At 36.2% G+C, this 19,552-nt stretch overlaps 1 protein-coding gene across 1 annotated transcript in view; it reads left to right on the forward strand.

The window, feature by feature from the left end:
- The window catches only part of LOC133525609 (ammonium transporter Rh type B-B), a 103,663-nt gene that overhangs the window by 1,888 nt on the left and 82,223 nt on the right, over nt 1-19,552 (forward strand). The window contains exon 2 of the mRNA XM_061861926.1: nt 17,330-17,463. Coding sequence (XP_061717910.1) covers nt 17,346-17,463 — 118 coding nt within the window. The 5' untranslated portion in view covers nt 17,330-17,345. The remainder of the gene's footprint in view (nt 1-17,329; nt 17,464-19,552) is intronic.

Consider the following 19,552-nt stretch of genomic DNA (forward strand, 5'->3'; position numbering starts at 1 on the left):
TCTAATGGCGTGTATGTGGTCGATAAATCGTACTATTCATGGAAAAGGGTTAAAACTAAACGATACAAAACAAAAGTGATAATGTTCAATTAATGTTCAATATTTGACGACCGGTTTGGCCTAGTGTGGGTAGTGACCCTACCTACGAAGCTGATGGTCCCGGGTTCAAATCTTGGTAAGGGCATTTATTCGTGTGATGAGCATGGATATTTGTTCCTGAGTCATGGGTGTTTTCTATGTATTTAAGTATTTATAAATATTTATATATTATATATATCGTTGTCTAGGTACCCTCAACACAAGCCTTATTGAGCTTACTGTGGGACTTAGTCAATTTTTGTAATAATGTCCTATAATATTTATTTATTTATTTAATTAGATAATGATTCAAATTTCATTGCAGGTAATTTGTGCATTAAGACTGCGAACCTCTAGAGAATACAATTAAATTATACATCAATATAGTTTTCTTTAATTTTGAATCCTTAGTTAGATCGTGTTTAGTTAAGTTAGGAATGTTATGAAACTTATGAACAAAGAAATATAAAAGCTAGCAAAAGTTTTTATTAAAATAGCTAAAATGATATTTTACACTTACTCGTACATTCAAATCAATTACTTCAAATTAAAACTTTTGTACATAAACTTTTGTCTTAGGATAAATTTTCTCGTGATATAAATAGAATGTTCTGTGAAACAATATTTTCATTATGATTCTTGTAGAACGAAACTTACTTAACGTAGATGTTAATTTATACAATGACCTTTACGAAATTTTGTGAAAATTTTACGGATCAAAGTCATAAATCTCCTAAATTAAACGTTTTTAGACTTCTACAAAATATGGCACCGTATTTTTAAATATAAAGTTAATTTGTTTGGATATTGGACGTTTGGACATTTATTTATAGCCCCATCACGCAAAAAAATATAAACAGATTTAAATGACATTTGGCACACAATATAATCTTGTGATTTATTTAGTATTGCCACTGTGCTTCACATTTTAGTTTCAGTTTTATTTATTTTTTAACTCAAACATTTGTGGCTATCCACCAGAGAAGGGTCCTTATGCATATGAGGCATAAATACCCTTCTCTAACAGAAAGCCACATTCATTTAGCAAATAGGCCACAAGGGCATTTTTAAACCTCTCCTCTCTCCTCAAACCTCAGAGAGGTCAAACCAGATAAATCAAAATATTTTTTAATTCAAATTATAACTTATTTGTTCCATTCCATTGTTCCAATTCCAAAAACCCTTTGGCTCGAGATATCGGGTTTGACCACCCACCCCTCGCTATAATTCTTTACATGTGTCATTGTCTCTAAATGTCAGAATTAAGTGTCTTCTCTTCCTTGTCTATAGGCATTGACCTTAACCAGAACGGTGTATTCCCACCTGTGTCCGCCCCACGTGACCACCACCATACAAGAGGCGGGCACAGATGGGAATAATTTGTATGTAACGCCTATTCTCATCTGTCCCCGCCGGGCCCAGATGGGAATACACCTACAGAACGGACTATAAAGCTACTTTCACATTGGATGCGGACACCAGGATGTTGCTTGTAGGCACCTAAGCCAACGTGCCACTAATTTACGCTCCGTAGCAAACGAAATACAACTGTTTCTGTCGCTCTAAAATGGAAGAGTGATAGAGAGAGATGACTACGCTACGTTACAGAGCGAGCGGAGAGATTATCACATTGGCTAGGCATTCAGGTTGGATAGGTGCAAGCGAGATGTCGCTATATAGATACGTGCATAGTGTTTTCTCGCTCACACATATAATACCCGCGTAACAAAGAATGGACAATATTACTAACAGGATTGTTATTATTATCAGTAGCAATTAACGGCGTAACAAATGGACCGGATGTTCCCGGAAGTGGAGTCTCGTTAACCAAATCCTGTTCCGGTAGATTATTTCCGATAAACGCCGTTTAAGCCTTAATTACGAGCGCTTTTAACGTTGTAATTAAGTAGAAAATCCGTTGTTTTTTTCGTGTGTGAGTTAATTTTTTAATTATTTTGTTGGTAATTACTTCTTATCCGGATATAGGGAAAAAAGTTATATACTTATAAGATTATAAGATTTTTTGCATGTATAACAGATCTAGGTTCAATAAATGAAGTATTGATGTATCTTAGAGCCGTTACGCACCGTCGAGTAGTCGCCGGCGACTCGGTCTGTCGGCGACCAAAACATAGGCCGTAGGGCCAGGAGACCAAGCCGAGTGCAAGCATCACTTAAACGTGTTATGTTCTTCAAAATTATGTTCGAGAGACAATTTGTCCATTCCTCTTCCATTTGAACCCGTGTGTCAATTTAAGTACAATTAAGATAATAAATAATAATAATCAAATTCAATTAGGGTCTCCTGTTCAACAGTTAACCATGTGGACACAGTTAACCATCGCTATAATTTGCAAACGCGATGTTGCCACTTCGTGCAGCGCCGCGCGATGAATGACGGAATAGCCCCTCTCCCCCGTCCCCAGTTTGCCGCGAGCTAGCGTGCGCGCCGGTTGTGTGAAGAACGATTTTGTGTTTTTTTAATGAAGACACGTGAAAAACAACGTGAGTACTTTTTCTCTTTACTCGTTTTAGCTTAGCATCACATAGATGCTTATATGTTCGTTGTGTAGACTAACTAAACATGTTCCATCTGGTAAAGTACTTGTGTGCGTAGTGACGCTCATTTAAAAATGAGGTTTGCGTAACGGCTTCGGGAGTGGGGTGGTCTACAATTAACCAAAACGGTACGTTCTACAGTTAACCATGGTTAACTGTGTACTAACTATGGTTAATTGTGTACCCCAATTATTTGTAAAGCTTTATTTGTTTGCTGCTTTTTTAAATTTTGATTTAATTTATTTTTTAGATGGGGCGTAGTAAGCAACCAGAACGAAAGAAAGGAGGCCATTCCGCAGATGACATGAAGAAGGCTATAGAATGTGGGGGAAGTAGTACTGGATGGGAACTTTGAACCAATACCTCGGGATCCAAAGGAAAATGAATTCGTGCTAGTCTTATTTTCCATTGAAGAAAACCTTTGTCTATTACGTGGCAAAAATTTTAGAAAAAATCGATGACAACGATGATGATACCGATTTCTTTGTAAGCTTTTTGAGGCTTAAAAATAAGATGCACCAAACATTTTGCGAGCCTTTGGTACCTGACAATGCGGGTATTCGAGTACGGGATATTAAATATATATTGCCTGATCCAAAAATTATGGGCAGCAGCCGCAGGCAAATGTCCTTTTCATTTAATCCATTTAGTTTCATTATAATCTTCTTATTAATTATTGGCACGTAATCAGTCTCAAATCAGTGTTTTAAAGTACTAATAAGCCTCATATTTATAATAATTGGCCTTTATAAACTTATTAATCAACAAACATATAGCACTGACAGCTAAAGAGATCCAAATAGTTTCATTATAATCTAACTACTAATTATTTATTGGCACAAAGTCAGTCTCAAATCAGTGTCATAGAAAAAAGTCTTACTTACGGACGGACTAGACCTTAAGAATCAACAAAACATAGTATTGCAGGCTACTTCAACCTAAATCTTTAACGCAAATTCAATTTCGACATATCAAAGTGAACTTTGTGCCAATAAATAATTAGTAGTTAGATTATAATGAAACTATTGGATCTCTTTAGCTGTCAGTGCTATATGTTTGTTGATTAATAAGTTTATAAAGGCCAATTATTATAAATATGAGGCTTATTAGTATTTTAAAACACTGATTTGAGACTAATTACGTGCCAATAATTAATAAGAAGATTATAATGAAACTAAATGGATCTCCATAGTCGTATGTCCTATTAAGCGTATAAGTTAGTTCTAATTTTATATTTAAGAAGTCAAAACTCACTCATATTGATATAATTATAATAAAAAACGCTTTTGATATCATTAATGTTTCAAAACTTTAAGTTAAATTGTTGAATTCATAAACACTTTATTTTGTTCCTAACTAACGTAAGAAGATTATGTTTTTTTGTTGATTTTGTCGAATGTACCATTTATTTCAAAATAAAAGCCAAATATTATAACGAATGGGGTTATTATTTCAAAATAAATAATTATTCATATTGAGTGATTAACTGTGTACTCCATGGTTAATTGTAGCATACCCCCCCGGTTAATAGTGTACTAGGGGGTGGACACAGTTAGCCATTTCCCATTTTTTTTTAAAACATGACTTTCTCAAGAACTGTTAAGTATACGAAATATTCTTAAATGCCAAATTGTAGCCAGATAACTTACCTTTCGGTAACAGTAGAAAAAAGTTGGCTCTGATTGACCTATTACGCGGTGTGATGCTTTGAATATTAGGTGGTTAACTGTTGAACTGGTGACCCTACAGTAAAATAAAACAGTATAAAAATAATCAAAACAATTCAAATATCCAATAAATTAAATTAAATTATTATTATAATATTCTGATATGTCATAATTATCAAATAAAATAATAGAAAATATAACAATATAAAATAGTAATAATCAACACAATTCATACATCCAATAAATTAAATTAAATTAAAATTCAAATCATTATTATAATATTTAAAGACCCTATGAACTTTCCTGGAATCCGCCTGGTTTTAGAGTTATTCCAAACGAAAAAGATAAATTATTTTTATTGCTACTTAGTGCTAAACGCCTTTTTTATGGATTTTTCTACTATGGGACGTAGTCTAAATATCAACATTGATAGACGTAATAAAATATTAAATAGCACTTTGCAAAAACTAGGCTTTACGGTAAAAAGTTAAAAATCATTTTAGTTGACACGTTTACTGACAACATAAAATTTTTATGTACAAACACATTTAATCAAAAACTAAAAAAAAATCGAACCGAAATCGACCTAAACAATATTTTTTATAATTATTTTTTCCTACTTATGGCCTCAGAAATGCGTGGTTAAAATCTTTCGGATCCCTCGTGGTACACTGAGTATATGAAAATACGAGTATGACGATTTAACCTAGATTTATAGAGCCCGTCATAAGCACCTACACCGAGTTTGGAGTGAGGATATACACAAAAACATAAATAGTTTATGACATCGATCATAAACCTCGATTATAAACCTATTCATAAATCTTTCAAAGCTCATTAATAAGCTAGCTTCTGCTAAGGCATTAAATCTAAAATTTTCATCAAATGGCGTGCAGGCAATTGCATAATGACCGTTCGGACGCGGACCGACATCGGAACGAAATTTGCGACCGCCGCAGAGCAGTAATTTCTACCCTGGTGCCAGAGACATACATCGGAATAGATCACAGAAACACACCCACAGTATGATAGTATTTTATTTGTACGAGTACCCTGTGATTTAGTTAGCTTACCTTCCCATTGTAAGTCAGAGTAGTTATTAATCCAAAGTTATTTAACTGTGTTTTTTTCTAGACAAATTGAAAAAATACAAATGCATAAATAAAGGTTATATAGAGTCAGAACAAGATAAGTTTGCAGCGATTTTGATAGCCTAGACGATGCAAGTGTCAAGTAAATGTCATAGTTTTATAGAAATTTGACGTTTAAAATAACCCGTACACCGTCTGGGCTATCAAAATCGGTGCCGACTTATCTTGGTTTGACTCTAGTAAATAATTATGTCAAAACATTCCACAATGGACAGCAGCTATTTGTTTGACCGTCTGTTTTTGTTTCTGTCGATATACCGGGTGGAACAGAACGAAGGAATTTTATGCAAACGGGGAACTGTTCAGGCTTCATGTTTTACTTTTCACCAATTAACTACGTTAATTAATGTATAAATCAATGTATAAATTTGCATGTCTCAACCCTATCAAGTAGATCCGATACCGTCATTAAGACTAAGTATTTCTTAGATATCGAAATAAGACCTATTAATCGTCGGCTTGGTAAACAAACTCAAAGACCCTGTCATGTCACTGTGAAGTTTGTCTTCGGTAGACATGGTACCATGAAATTGTGGAATATGGTTAGAAATAAAACGGATTATTATTAAATAAAATTGTTAATTCATATTTTCCTCCTCAATTTGCAATTTTTTGTTTCAAACTTTAGCACTCTAATTTTATTTATGGTAACATTTCGCGCGAAGGATGATATTATTTTATGTAAAAAAGTTTTAAACACAAACGAACCTTTGTTATAATGAAATTGTTTTTGGTTTGATGATTGAATAAATTAACAAGTGACATGCTTTTACATAATGTTACATGTTACGTTTAAAAATGCCGCAATTAGATGCTATAGATTATTTAAATTAAGTTTTTTTGGAGTGCAATTATAATGCTGCCCAGGCTTTACGCCAATACCAAAACAGGTACGCGCCAGCCCACCAGCTTATCCAACCGGGCATAGGACAATACTACGAGCTATGGACCGTGCCACTAAAAATAGTCCCATCGTACTACAAATGGGCCAGGACGACCAATGGAAGACACGTTGTTTAACATGCAGTTAAATTTGAGGAGAGGGTCCTGTGCTACTTCCATCGTAATCCTAGAGCAAGTTCAAGACAGGCGCGGACATTTTGACACAAATCATTCTAAAGTAGAAGTAGAAGTTGTAAATATTTATGTATGTTAATTTTGTATTTAAGTATTTATATATTATATATGTCGTTGTCTAAGTACCACAACACAAGCCTTATTGAGCTTACTGTGGGACTTATACTTATAAACGTAGTAGGTGGCCCGTTATTAAAGGACTTGATAACATGTTTGGTTATTTTAAAGATCAAGAGTGACACAGGTGACCGTGCAATGAGTGCAAAAAAGTTGATACACCTAAGTACTTATTTTTTTATCCCATTTGCTGAGTTGAAAATTAAAATTAAAAATCGGCCAAGAGCATGTCGGGCCACGCTCAGTGTAGGGTTCCGTAGTTACTCTTCCGTCACAATAAGCTAACCTGGAGCTTAAAGTATAGTAAATTGTTAACCAAGGGATGAAACGGTACCTTTCACGCGAGTTAAACAAAGAGACAAATTTGCATAATCAGTACCTAATTAAAGTCTTTTTACTATGAAGGGGAAACTTTTTGCGATAACTCAAAAACAGCTATTTAAACTGATCATATCCGCTATAGTTTTCATTTAATGTCTTTCTTAAGCTCTACTTCCACGATTTTTTTCATATTTTTTGGACCTATGGTTCAAAAGTTAGTGGGGGGGGGACACATTTTTTTTTCTTTCGGAGCGATTATCTCCGAATATATTCACTTTATCAAAAAATGTTTGTTGAAAACCCCTATTGGTTTTGAAAGACCTTTCCAACGATACCCCACACTGTAGGGTTGAAGCTAATAAAAAAAATCACCCCCACTTTACGTGTAGGGGAGGTACCGTCAAAAAAATTAAATTTTTAGATTTTATTGTACGACTTTGTTGGCTTTATTGATTTATATATCCATGCCGATTTCAGCTTTCTAGCACTAACGACCACGGAGCAAAGCCTCGGACAGACAGACAGACAGACGGACATGGCGAAACTATAAGGGTTCCTAGTTGACTACGGAACCCTAAAAATGATTTATTTCGTTCATAACGTTTATAAAGTAAGAATCAAGGTTGGAATTTCCTATGAAATACTAGTGACAGGAAATCCCGCTCCTGCTCTATTACTAAAGTACAGGAAACATTCACATCCAAAAAAAAATAAGTTTCTTCTACTTACGTAACTTCTATTTACGTAACTTTATATTTAGTCTATTATATTATACGTCTGTGCTTGATCCAATTGCCAATGATTTAACTCTTAGAAAAGGCATTAAGTCTCTTTTTAGTACCGAAGCATTAAACCCATTTCCAGTAACATAAAATGAGTACTAACTAGTACTTTTTTAATTCTATGTGAAGTTGCGAAGGGTATTCATTAGTAAATTATCTCGTAAAGACTACGGCTGTGTGTTACCTCAGACCACTTACTTTCTAGACAAAACATAATGCCAGAATATTTCCAGTGACCACACTTTTAAGTTATTCAATTCAATTCAATTCAAATTATTGAAATCGGGCTACATGCCCATAGATAAAATACAAAAATAATAACAATATCAAATAAAAATTAAAATACATGTAAACGACTAAAAAATAAAGACAAATAAATTACAATATAATTTAACACTATGTCAAATAAATAAAAAATTAAAAAAAGAAGAAAAATCCTGCCTATTTTCAATATAGTACCTACTTTTCACACAACTTTGGTACGGTGATTCAAAAGTGCTTAAAACCGATTCTGATTTACAAATTTCTTATGATTTTATCTTATAATGATACCATGCATTTCATACGCACCAAAAAGCGCAAGCGAGAATTAGCATGAGCTATCGCCAATGTCGTATCAAGACAAGATCAAACTCACAACAAAATATGAATCGATCGAATCGGCCTCCTCGTTGCTACTTGCACGAATATTTTTTCTAACTAATCAAAAACTACAAAAGCAGGTTTTAAAAATAGAATTCTTAATGTTATCAGTAATAAGAAACGTAAGTTTACGATCTACTGAGTAATTAAAACAATAGAAGAATGGGTTACATTGAATTTTTTATTCACAGCTATAAAGATTACGTTAACGACATTATCTGTTAGGTAACAGAGATAATGATACTTAAGATAAGAGTAGTTTATTTATAGTACCAAAATTGACAAAATATTGGTCCTGAAATGGTAAAACAATAATCCATCTTTATAATAACTATATAGGTACATAATGGATATATACAGACGATTACTACCTATAATAAGCTTAAATCTAAAATAGGTCCACGTTGTATCGCGATACTGATACGTTGTGCGAAGAAGCCGCCAGCTCTTTAGTCATCAGTTACGTCAACCAGACGCTTCGGGATTTCTGCAAGAAAACTCGTGCGCGCTGGGACCACATGGACCTAGACTTTCAACGCCAAAATTAAAATATTACTAAATGAATCTAAGTTGAATTGGTATTTTAGAATTTGGATGCATTCATAAAAGCTGGTAATATAGAGCTTAGAACGGTTTTGCAGATAAGACGGCAGAGATGTAGTTAATATGCATTAAAAGGTGTAAAAATATGTTCTAAAATATTAATATCCTGAGAGGAACGTGAAAACTATTGTAGTATAGAAAGGTGGCTTCGCGCTAGGGAATGTTCCCGGTACCGAGTTTGTATAGCGGGAACCGGGAATTCCCGGTTCCAGTACTGTATTTGTATAACAAACCAGTGTACCGAGAGCACTTCCTATTATGCACGCTCGTCTACGTTCATCTTCAATGCCGTTCCTTGCCATTTATAGCAATATGACGATAATATTTGCCTTTAAATTCAATGCTAAACAAAACAATGAGAACATTACTGGTATCTAAATAGAACGGATACCCTTTTAACAGACGGGATCTTCTGTTTACTTATCTATTACCAGCTACGTTTGTTACTATGACAGATAAACAAAGGAACAACAAGAGGCGAAGCCAGGAAATAAGAAGGGGACAAAAGATATGGCGCGTGAAAAAGTAAGCAAAGAAGGCAACAAAGTAACAATACAATTGGATAAGGGGCACAGCGGATCAAGAGGACGATGCAGCGGATGAACTGGCCAGAAAAGGTTCAGAAGCACCGGCACATGGACCCGAACCCATCATACCCCTACCAGCAGGGCTAAGATGGTCAGCTGTCTATCATTTGTCACCATACCTGTCACGCTCTAACAAATATGTAAGTGCAAAAGTGACGCATGATATGAGAAGTGACAAAAACACGACCATGATACCGCTGCAGTATCCTACATACAAAACCAGCTAGACCAACATCACAAACTGCACACTAAGTACTAGGCTGAAAGTAACACATGTAAGCAGACTAAAGAAATTCTACCGGAACAAATTAAAACCACAAGCTCACCAAAATACTACTGAACCGAAAAATAGTAGCATTAATTACAGGACATAACACCGGTAAAACGGACAGCCCCATGTGCAGAGCGAACGAAGAGAAAACAGCGAAAAATATTCTCCTAGACTGTAAATAGGTAGAAGTATACAGTAACAAATACCTAGGGACTCCGTGCACACTAAACTAAGGAGGCAGTTAGCAACCTGAATACACTGCTAGGTTTCGTGGAGGAGTTGGGGTGGCTAGAGTAGAGTTACTTCGTTTTCACGTAAAATAGGCACAATGGTTGTCGATTTGCAGAAAATGCCTAGCATAACTAACTTGATATGGCGCGCCCCGTGAAACTTGCGATGGAAAAATGGCATGGCTATCACGGGGGTTTTTACATTTATATCTCTATTACTCTAAAACTATATATGTATACTTCTGTTTAAAATTTTGCTTAGATCCCTCGGCTATGCTACTAAAATAGTATAATTCTAAGCTATGGTATACAAGGTACACCATTAGACATGTTTTCCTGTTTTGGTGCGACTCTGTCCGTCTCTTCGTCCGTCTGTCTGTCTGTCTCTCACATCGCTAAATATCTCGAGAATCACTTAAACTATAGATTTGAAATTTAAATACATATTGTAGGACATTATTACACAAATTAACTAAGTCCTACAGTAAGCAATAAGACAACGATATATATAATATATAATTATAAATTCTTAAATACATAGAAAACACCCATGACTCAGAAACATATTCCGTGTTCATCACACAAATATAATAATATGCTCTTACCAGGATTTGAACCCAGGACCATCAGCTTCATAGGCAAGGTCACTGCTCACTAGACCAGACCGGTCGTCAAATTGACCGATTTGAAATTTAGAATAGTTATGAACTCTACTCTACTCTAACTCAGACACATTAAAAAAATATTTTTTTTTTCATGAAGGAAACAATCTATTTTTTCAGAGTTTGTCCTTGCAAATTTAGTCTAGTTTCCATGTGAATTTTTCACGGCATTTGGTTTTGATTAAAACGTGTAAAAAATCAATATAAAAACTAAAAAAGAGTTAAATATTTTACAGCACATATGGTGCCACTTCACCGCCCTTGAGCTGTAATTAGCACTACTATACGTGCATAATAGCGTTATACAATACACGTGTTCCTACTTTTGTTCGCACTTGTATCGTAATGTACTATTACAGAATATATGGTGCTACTTTACCGCCCCAGTGCGGTAGCTCGCACAATACTGTGGGTATTTATTATAAAACAAAGCGTTGTACAGTACACGTGCAAAAAGGAATTTCCTGCTTTTCGCACTTGTATCGTAATGTAGTATTATGCACTTCAACATAATATATGTAGCGTACGTAGACGTCCGTAAGACGCGACCGAGGCCCTCGTATACCTATACCTACAACCCAGCTGGTCAGCTTCATTGCGCACCATGCGATCGCATTTTCAAAACCAAATTTGGCTTTGCAAGCCATATTAGAGCTTTCCATGTTTCCGAATAAAAACAGTTGAAGGAGTCGCCGTCGTCGGATACGGCGAGGAGGACTACTATATACACAACTCGACAAACATTCCTGGCATTCCTATAGTTACCGCATGATGTAACCAATTAATTCCCCCGACTTTGTCCCTTATCGTCCTTTCTACTAATTGGCTTCCTTGTGGAATAATCCCTGGGGATTAATATATAATAAATAAAAAGTATTTGGAGACAATCTTACACAGATTCCCGATTGATTCCCGTTGGCCAGTTGAGCCGGCGCGTTTGAAGACGCACAGATAATAGAAGCTTGCACTATTAGGCGACAACACACACACTCATATAGGTAAATACATCATTAGATACATCTATAACTCAGAACCACACACAACACACAATCACACACAATGTGATAAACACACAATGGGACCTACTTTGTTAGGTTAGGAAGCCGTTCAGAGAATTGTCTTGTAATATTTGTAGCCCTAAATATCGTATTTTTTGCGTGATTGAATTAAGTACTTACATATTTAAATATTGTTATCTCAGCTACATCTACAGCAAGGCTAAAATGATATAAAAAAAAAGTAGATGTTTTAAAATGATGAGGCAGCTTTAAAGTCGCTCCTATTAACGAGAAAGTTATTGAAAAACGCCTTAGATGGTACGGACATATACAAAGACGACCCGAAGACCATATCGTCAAAACAGCCTTAAACTTGCCGACGACGAAGCGTGGAAGCGGAAGGCCCCCCGCCACTTGGTTGACGACGGTCCGAAAAGACCTTATAGTACAAAAAATCGACAAGAACCTAACCAGGAATCGTGCCACCTGGAGGCTTAGGACAAGGAAGGCCGACCCCAAATAGGGATAAAGGTCCAGGATGATGATGATGATGAGATGTTTTAAAATGATGACGAAATAAAAAACATCGCAATGGAAATCTATACTTACTAACCTAACATAACTTCCAATTGTATTTTTGTGTCCGTTGCTTTTATATTCTATGAGAAAAATATACACATAATAATATAATATATCCTCATTACGTACCTAGTACTCATTTTAATCAAAATAAGTAGCTTTCTAAATGAGTACCTACATAGGTAATTCGGTTCGGTACTTACTTCGGTAGCTTATTCTGAGAGCCGACGGCGGAACACGAAAATCGTTTTTTTTTATCTGCCTCTCTATCGTTATTACGTATTCGAGCAATAGAGAGGAAGACAACGAAATTTCGATTTCCATGTTTCGCGGTAGGCCCTCTGAAACCCTCCAGCCTCCATACACACAAGTCACCGCTCAACCAAAACATTTGTTGCCGGGAAAAACGTAATTTCACCAACGACAATTACTTCAAAAAGATCGTAACCGCCTCCAAAAGCCCACGCCAAAATGACCTTTGTGGTAGTAGGGCTGGTATTGTTTATTTACTGAGGTTTCTAGTTGAGGGTCGCACGCGATACTGTGTTAAATATTTCCACGCTATCACCGCTGATGGAGACGCTGTCTTGAAAAACAACTTTGTTGTACGGGTCATAAATATGCAGTCGTTTTTTTATATTAATTCGTTAATATAAGGTGAAAAAGTGTATATTTTATTGGCATTCGATTAATGTATGTACCAAAACTATAAATTTAAATATTTTATTTTATTAATTATTTGTTAGTCTATTTTGCCCCACTGCTGGGTAATGGCTCTCTTTCTTCCACGTGTATCGGTGTATGGTAATATTAAACCAATCTTTCTGAAAGACGTCAAGGTCCTGTCATTGAAATACAGGATATTTATTTGGTCACCTGCAATTATTATTTACGGGATGAATATATAGGTCATACTGAGCAACTTTTACTATGGGACCAACCCCGAAATCAAAAAAAATATATTGGCTGTGTTGTGTCATACATTTTGGCTGTCTGACCTTGACATTTGCTATGTAAGAGTAAATTTTTTTCGCGTTTTCGGGATTGGTCCTATAGTAAAAGTTGCTTAATATGACCTATATATTCAGTCCGTAAATTATTGAATGAAATATCGTGTGACCTTGATTGAACACGTAGGTACTTCATTTATAAATTTTTGACGACCGGTTTGGCCTAGTGGGTAGTGACCCTGCCTACGAAGCTGATGGTCCCAGGTTCAAATCCTGGTAAGGGCATTTATTCGTGTGATGAGCATGGATATTTGGTCCTGAGTCTTGGGTGTTTTCTATGTATTTAAGTATTTATACATTTTTTTTTGCTGTGCCCAGCAGTGGGACGTATATAGGCTGAATTATGATTATTATTATTATATATTATATATATCGTTGTCTAAGTACCCTCAATACAAGCCTTATGGAGCTTACTGTGGGACTTAGTCAATTTGTGTAATAATGTCCTATAATATTTATTATTTTATTTATAAATGAAAATACATAACTAAATTCTGTAGGTTATATTAACCAGTCTCACAATATATTTTGATACAGACTGACAACGCAAAATAAACCATGGAATGACGGCCTTGGAATTTTAAACATATTTTCTTTCTTCAAACGGTGTAGAGAACTTCAACCCCTGAAGGCGAAGTTGGGATGGCAACTGCAGCTGCATAACTATTGCGACATTACTAATGTGACATCCCTGATGCGACGTTATTGATGCGACACTACTAATACGAGATGCCTGATGCCTGGATGCACGTTTGTTGTAAAGGCCCACCTAAATATTCATTTTATTCTGTTTTTAGTATTTGTTGTGATAGCGGCAACAGAAATACGTAATGAGTAAAAATTTCAACTGTCTAGTAGGGTGGTGTAGATACATGTCCGCGACTGTCGGTTTACTGTTTCCAATTCATTTAGCAACTAAGGAAGAGCGGTGCCTCTTAATACAAGTATCTGTTACTTAAAAAGAGGTACCAATCCTGTATAATGAAAAGTGACACTTATAAGGAATAAACAATTTTTTATTTTATTCTATAGCTGTTCGTTATTTTCAACCATTTTATCTTCTAATATACCTACCACCACTCGGAACCGGTATTAAAATACCTGTTAATACCGTTCTAAAACCCATATATTATTTCGTTCATTATAAAAACTGGTTAAATAATGGAACGCGAACTAAAAAATTACGTCTCTGGTCCGGCAAAAAGAGGGAACGGAATCATGGGGAACGATTACTGCCGGCATTCGGAGACTCGCGGTTAACCTCGGTCGTTTTTCGCGAAAGAGACAGTAAAACTTACTCGTTCTAGCTTGCTTTCATATTTTGAATTGAACCGGTTAATTTCGTTCCACAAAAACAAAAGGTGAACGATTTGATATAAATTGGTATTTCAATAAAACAGTTTTTTGACCGGTAACCGCAAACGGAAACGAAATTCTTTTGATTCCCGAGTGAATGAACGAACTAACTAACTAACTGCTTTGGCTCAGCGATCCAAAAAGAATCTTGGCCTCCGAAACGAGAGAACGCCACCTGTCCCGATCCAGCGCGGTTTCCTGCCATGAATGAATGAACGAAACCGGTTTGAAAATAAAACGGTTTCCGAGCCCTGCTTACGTGCGTACTTTTAGCATTCTTTTTCTTATTTTTTAAAGTCAAACATTTAAAATTTTCATGTGAAAAGTAGCCTTAATATTGAAGAATGTAAACATTGCTGTACAATCGCAGTTGACCCAGTACCCCGTATAATATTTTCGCTCCATGTGCTGCCAAAGATCAATCTACCGAACACTAGATAGAGCAAAACAAATATTTAAAATTACTGACGCCACACATTTTCTATGCAAGAAATAAATGAGCTGTCAATACTATTTTCTTCGAGCTGTACACTCCATATAGTTAAAAAAGAACAGCCAAAAAAAAATTTATACTTACACATATTTTATATACAGATGTACACAGATACTTTATACCCTGAATTAAGATATATAACTTTATTTTCACCCAAATTTTAATTACTTAGATTGTAAAATAGAGTTTGAATAATTCAGTGCTTACAAAATTATTAGAAGAGATTTTAAACGAAGTCAAGGGTAGAGGTTATTATCCTACGAAATTTTTACCATATTTGCAGTTTTTAACTGTAAGACATCATATGTTTAGGAGGCCGTGATTCTTTTAGCTGTCTTTTAAATATTGGTTAAAATGAATTAATTAATGTATCAATATTATCGACAGCATTATCGAACCAGAGGCTAGCATTGTAAATAAATAACTAAGTGCATATGATATAGGTATAAGGTGTAGATATTTCCCAAAAATTAAGCCAACAAAAAAAAAATACAGAACCATCTCATAATAACCAAAATGTCATAAAAATCAGTTGAGAAATTCGAAGAAAACAGACTGGCGATAATCGAAAGCATTTTTGAACAAACTGGCAACTAAGTAGGTACAGTGAGCTGTAAAACTGCATGGACACATTATGAATGAATTCTGTGGTTATGGAATTTTGAGTGTAGGTACTTACAAAATTGTATTTATGTGTGAGATCCATAGGAAGCGATCCATGGCACGCTCCCTTCCGCGCGAAGTAATCTTTACGAGTGAGGGAGCATCCTAAGTAACCTTTGTTCTGACACCGCGTGGTTGTGAACGTGAGAGCAATATTAATATTTTGTTCACGTGCTATTATTTTAAGGGCCGGTTCGGCTATGCTAATAGTAGAAAAGTCATTTTAGGTTTAAGGTGCTCTCACATTGGTGTTACTAAGTGTTATATAACGTATACATATAACACCGTAACATTCAGTAACATTTTATAACATTTGTTAGATGTTTGAAATGCTCCCACACTGGTAAAAATGTTAAATAATATGTGGTACAAAAAAAAGAAGTTGTATAACAATTTTATTGTTTTATAACTCTATCATAAATTGTCATAAAAGTTATTAGTTGTTACCATGTTATACAACAATTTTCAATTCGCAAGCGTTCAGTGTGTGTTCAGCGTGTTTCATTTTGTTGTATAACATTAAAAGTTACCTATACAACGTTACATAATACGATACAAATGCGTAACTTTTGTTATACAACAAATGTTTCATAACGTTATATAACGCCAAAAAAGAGGTTTATGTGCCTAAATAACATTAAATAACAACATTTAGCGAAATTATCACGGAAATTGATAGACGCAACAGTAATGCAGCTGCAGTTCACATCCGAACGTCACCTTTAATTTCCTTGATAATAAGTTACGTTCCCCGCCGGTTTACTATCGCAATTACGACGTACAAACCGACAATCGTTTTATCAAGTAAATTGACAAATAATTAAAAGTAAAACAAACACGTCAAAATTCTCTGAACTAACTCGATCGTCTAGTAAACAATGGAATACGGTTCATGTTTGGAATTAGAAAGTTTGATCATATATCCAGCTACCGTCGCCAGCTCAAGTGGCTTCCAATACGTCAGCGCCGCTCCTTTCGAATGTTCTCCTCACTCTTCTTTATCCTATTCGAGCCCTACACTCCAGAATATCTCAAATGTTACTTCAACTTTATTACCCCCCCCCCCCCCAGCGCTCTGCCCATTCTCTTAAACTCTGTTCTCCCTCACCATACTGGTTTTCTTACGTCTTCTTTCGCTGTTCAAGCAATACGAGTCCTCTAACGATTAGGCAAGGCCTAAACAAGCTGACTTGCAAACGAATTATCTTCAAGCACCTGCTATATACTGCCTAGCGAGACAAACAAATACTTAAATACATAAAAAACACCCATGACTCAGGAACACATCACACAGATAAATGCCCTTATCGGAATTTGAACCCAGGGCCATTGACGTCATACTAGTCACTACCTACTAGACCAGATCGGTCGTCACAAAATACAGCGCCCGCGTAAAGCATGTAGCAGTAACTTAGCAAAAGTAATGTTGCCGGAGTATGTAATTGCCATTTGTTTTAGTAAAAATCAATGTTTTGTTCGCCAGGTCCTACGCCCCAAAAATGGAGCCCAAAGCGCCCGGAATGAAATACCTGCCGCTACTGGTGTTCCAGCTGGTTCTGGCGGCACTTTTCTTCGTCTTCGTCAAGTATGACGGCGATAACCATCACCAACTTCGAGGTAAGTTTATTTATTTATATACCTTATAAATATGGACCACATGGAGGCGATCAGTTGAGGAGGCTGGCTCAACTGGACTACTAGAAAAATCTGGAAGTAGCCGCTCAGGAAAATTGAAAAATTCTTCTGCGAGCCCTATGTCCCTATAATGAGGAGTAACAGGATTACGTCATCATCATCATCACCTAATAAATATTAATGATTTCTTAAGGAAATTGACACTAACATTGTCCGTATCAACGCCGCAGCATTAACGCCGCGCCGCGACGGTAAAGGTACCGTTCGGATTCTGACTACATTGGCATTACCGCTGCAGTAATGCGGCGTGACGTTACTGCCGAAATCGTCAAGGTAATAATAGGTATCGCGATGCAACACTGCTGAAGTAATGCTGGTGTACCTATAATCTGAATCGGAACGGTACCTTAAAGGCCTATTTCCACCAAACGGCCCGCATCGCAACGGAACGGAAAGAATACGAACGGATGCGGCGACAACCGAACGTGTCCGGCAGTTTGTCGACGTATACGGTCGGGCGGTAACAGCCGATCGCGGCCGGCAGGATGTCGACGCATACGATCGGCACCGTACGTCCGTTGCTTGCAAGCGTATCCGCGCTCAGTCAATTAGTGTCATTCCTACCACGTTGACGTGTTATAATTTTTGAAAATGGTTGAAGTTGACGTAAAAAAAAATTGATTTGTTGATTTAAAGACTACTTCAATACTGAAGGAGGGCGTGTAGAGTGGCAAAATCAATCGATAAATCGATGTTAACTATTAATTCTATATTACATACATAATATTGTAAAAAATATTAAATAAACAAAATTTCTTACCTGAAATTCCGATTTCTTTACTGATAATCTCCCACGCATTTTGCCTGCTTATTTTATCACTATAGTAGCGGGAATTAATGTCATAAAGACATGTGTGCTTATGCACCAAACAAATCAATTTTTCCTCTAAATCCATGATGCATAATTATCTATGCAGCGCGTGCACTTTCGAGAATGATTGATGACTGGTGGGCTCGCCAGGCCACGACCTCGATCGTACGCGACGACAGCCGAAAGGTTCCGAACGGACACGACGGCAAGCAAACGGTGCCGATCGCGTGTCGCAGGATACTTTCGGTGACGATCACATGCCGCGGAAGACGCCCGCGGAGAGGTTGTTGTGCGTAGCTTGGTAATAAAGACTTAAAAACAGTGCGAATATGATTCAGTATCGTTTATAAACCGTAAAATTCTTTCCGTTCCGTTGCGATGCGGGCCGTTTGGTGGAAATAGTCCTTAAAGCTAACATATCGACTAAATTGCTAATGAATATTTATTATGTCAATTCAATACCAATGTTGATGCACAGATTTTTATGGTTTAAGATATTTATTTGTCAAAAGATTTACATAAATCACATACTGAGAAAACAATAATTTTGCTTAAATCTATGTAAATAGGAGAAGGTAGCATGCAAAAACGGTAAACGACTTAAGTAAGTACAAAGACGCTCCGTAAAAACATGCGCAATGCCATAATGTCATGCAGTGCGTCGAGGCCAGTTAAACCGAACACGAACTTCTCGTGCGACGACCGGTTAATTATAGGGTCGTTTGATGCCGTCATCATCAGAATGAAACCTTATAATGTGAAACCCAAACCCATACCTATATAGTTGGAATTGTGAATATAGCAGCGTAAACGGTTGCTGGTGCGGTCAAGGAATTAAATTTTAGTGCCATTTCGTACCTAATCACAGTGACCATAGTATAAGGTCCCGAGCGACTTTCATATTGATTGTCACTGTAACAAGGTACGAAATATTATTGTAGCAATAAGACGAGCGATGTCTCTGATTCTAAATCGAGGAGACGGATCAAACTCGATAACTCAAGCAAAAGAGGTTTTGAAATTGGACATGTGACATACGTATAGTTCTAATTTTAATGAAAAATATTTTGATTTGACATTCCAGCTCTCGAAATAGGCTAATCAAAATTACTTTTCTTCGCTACGTGCACGACAGTGACGCCTCCTGGTATGCGCTAATTCAGGGGAATATGACAAATAATGACATAAAAGTATACAACT

Source organism: Cydia pomonella, chromosome 15 (assembly GCF_033807575.1).
Source record: "Cydia pomonella isolate Wapato2018A chromosome 15, ilCydPomo1, whole genome shotgun sequence".
Classification (NCBI taxonomy): Eukaryota; Metazoa; Arthropoda; class Insecta; order Lepidoptera; family Tortricidae; genus Cydia; species Cydia pomonella.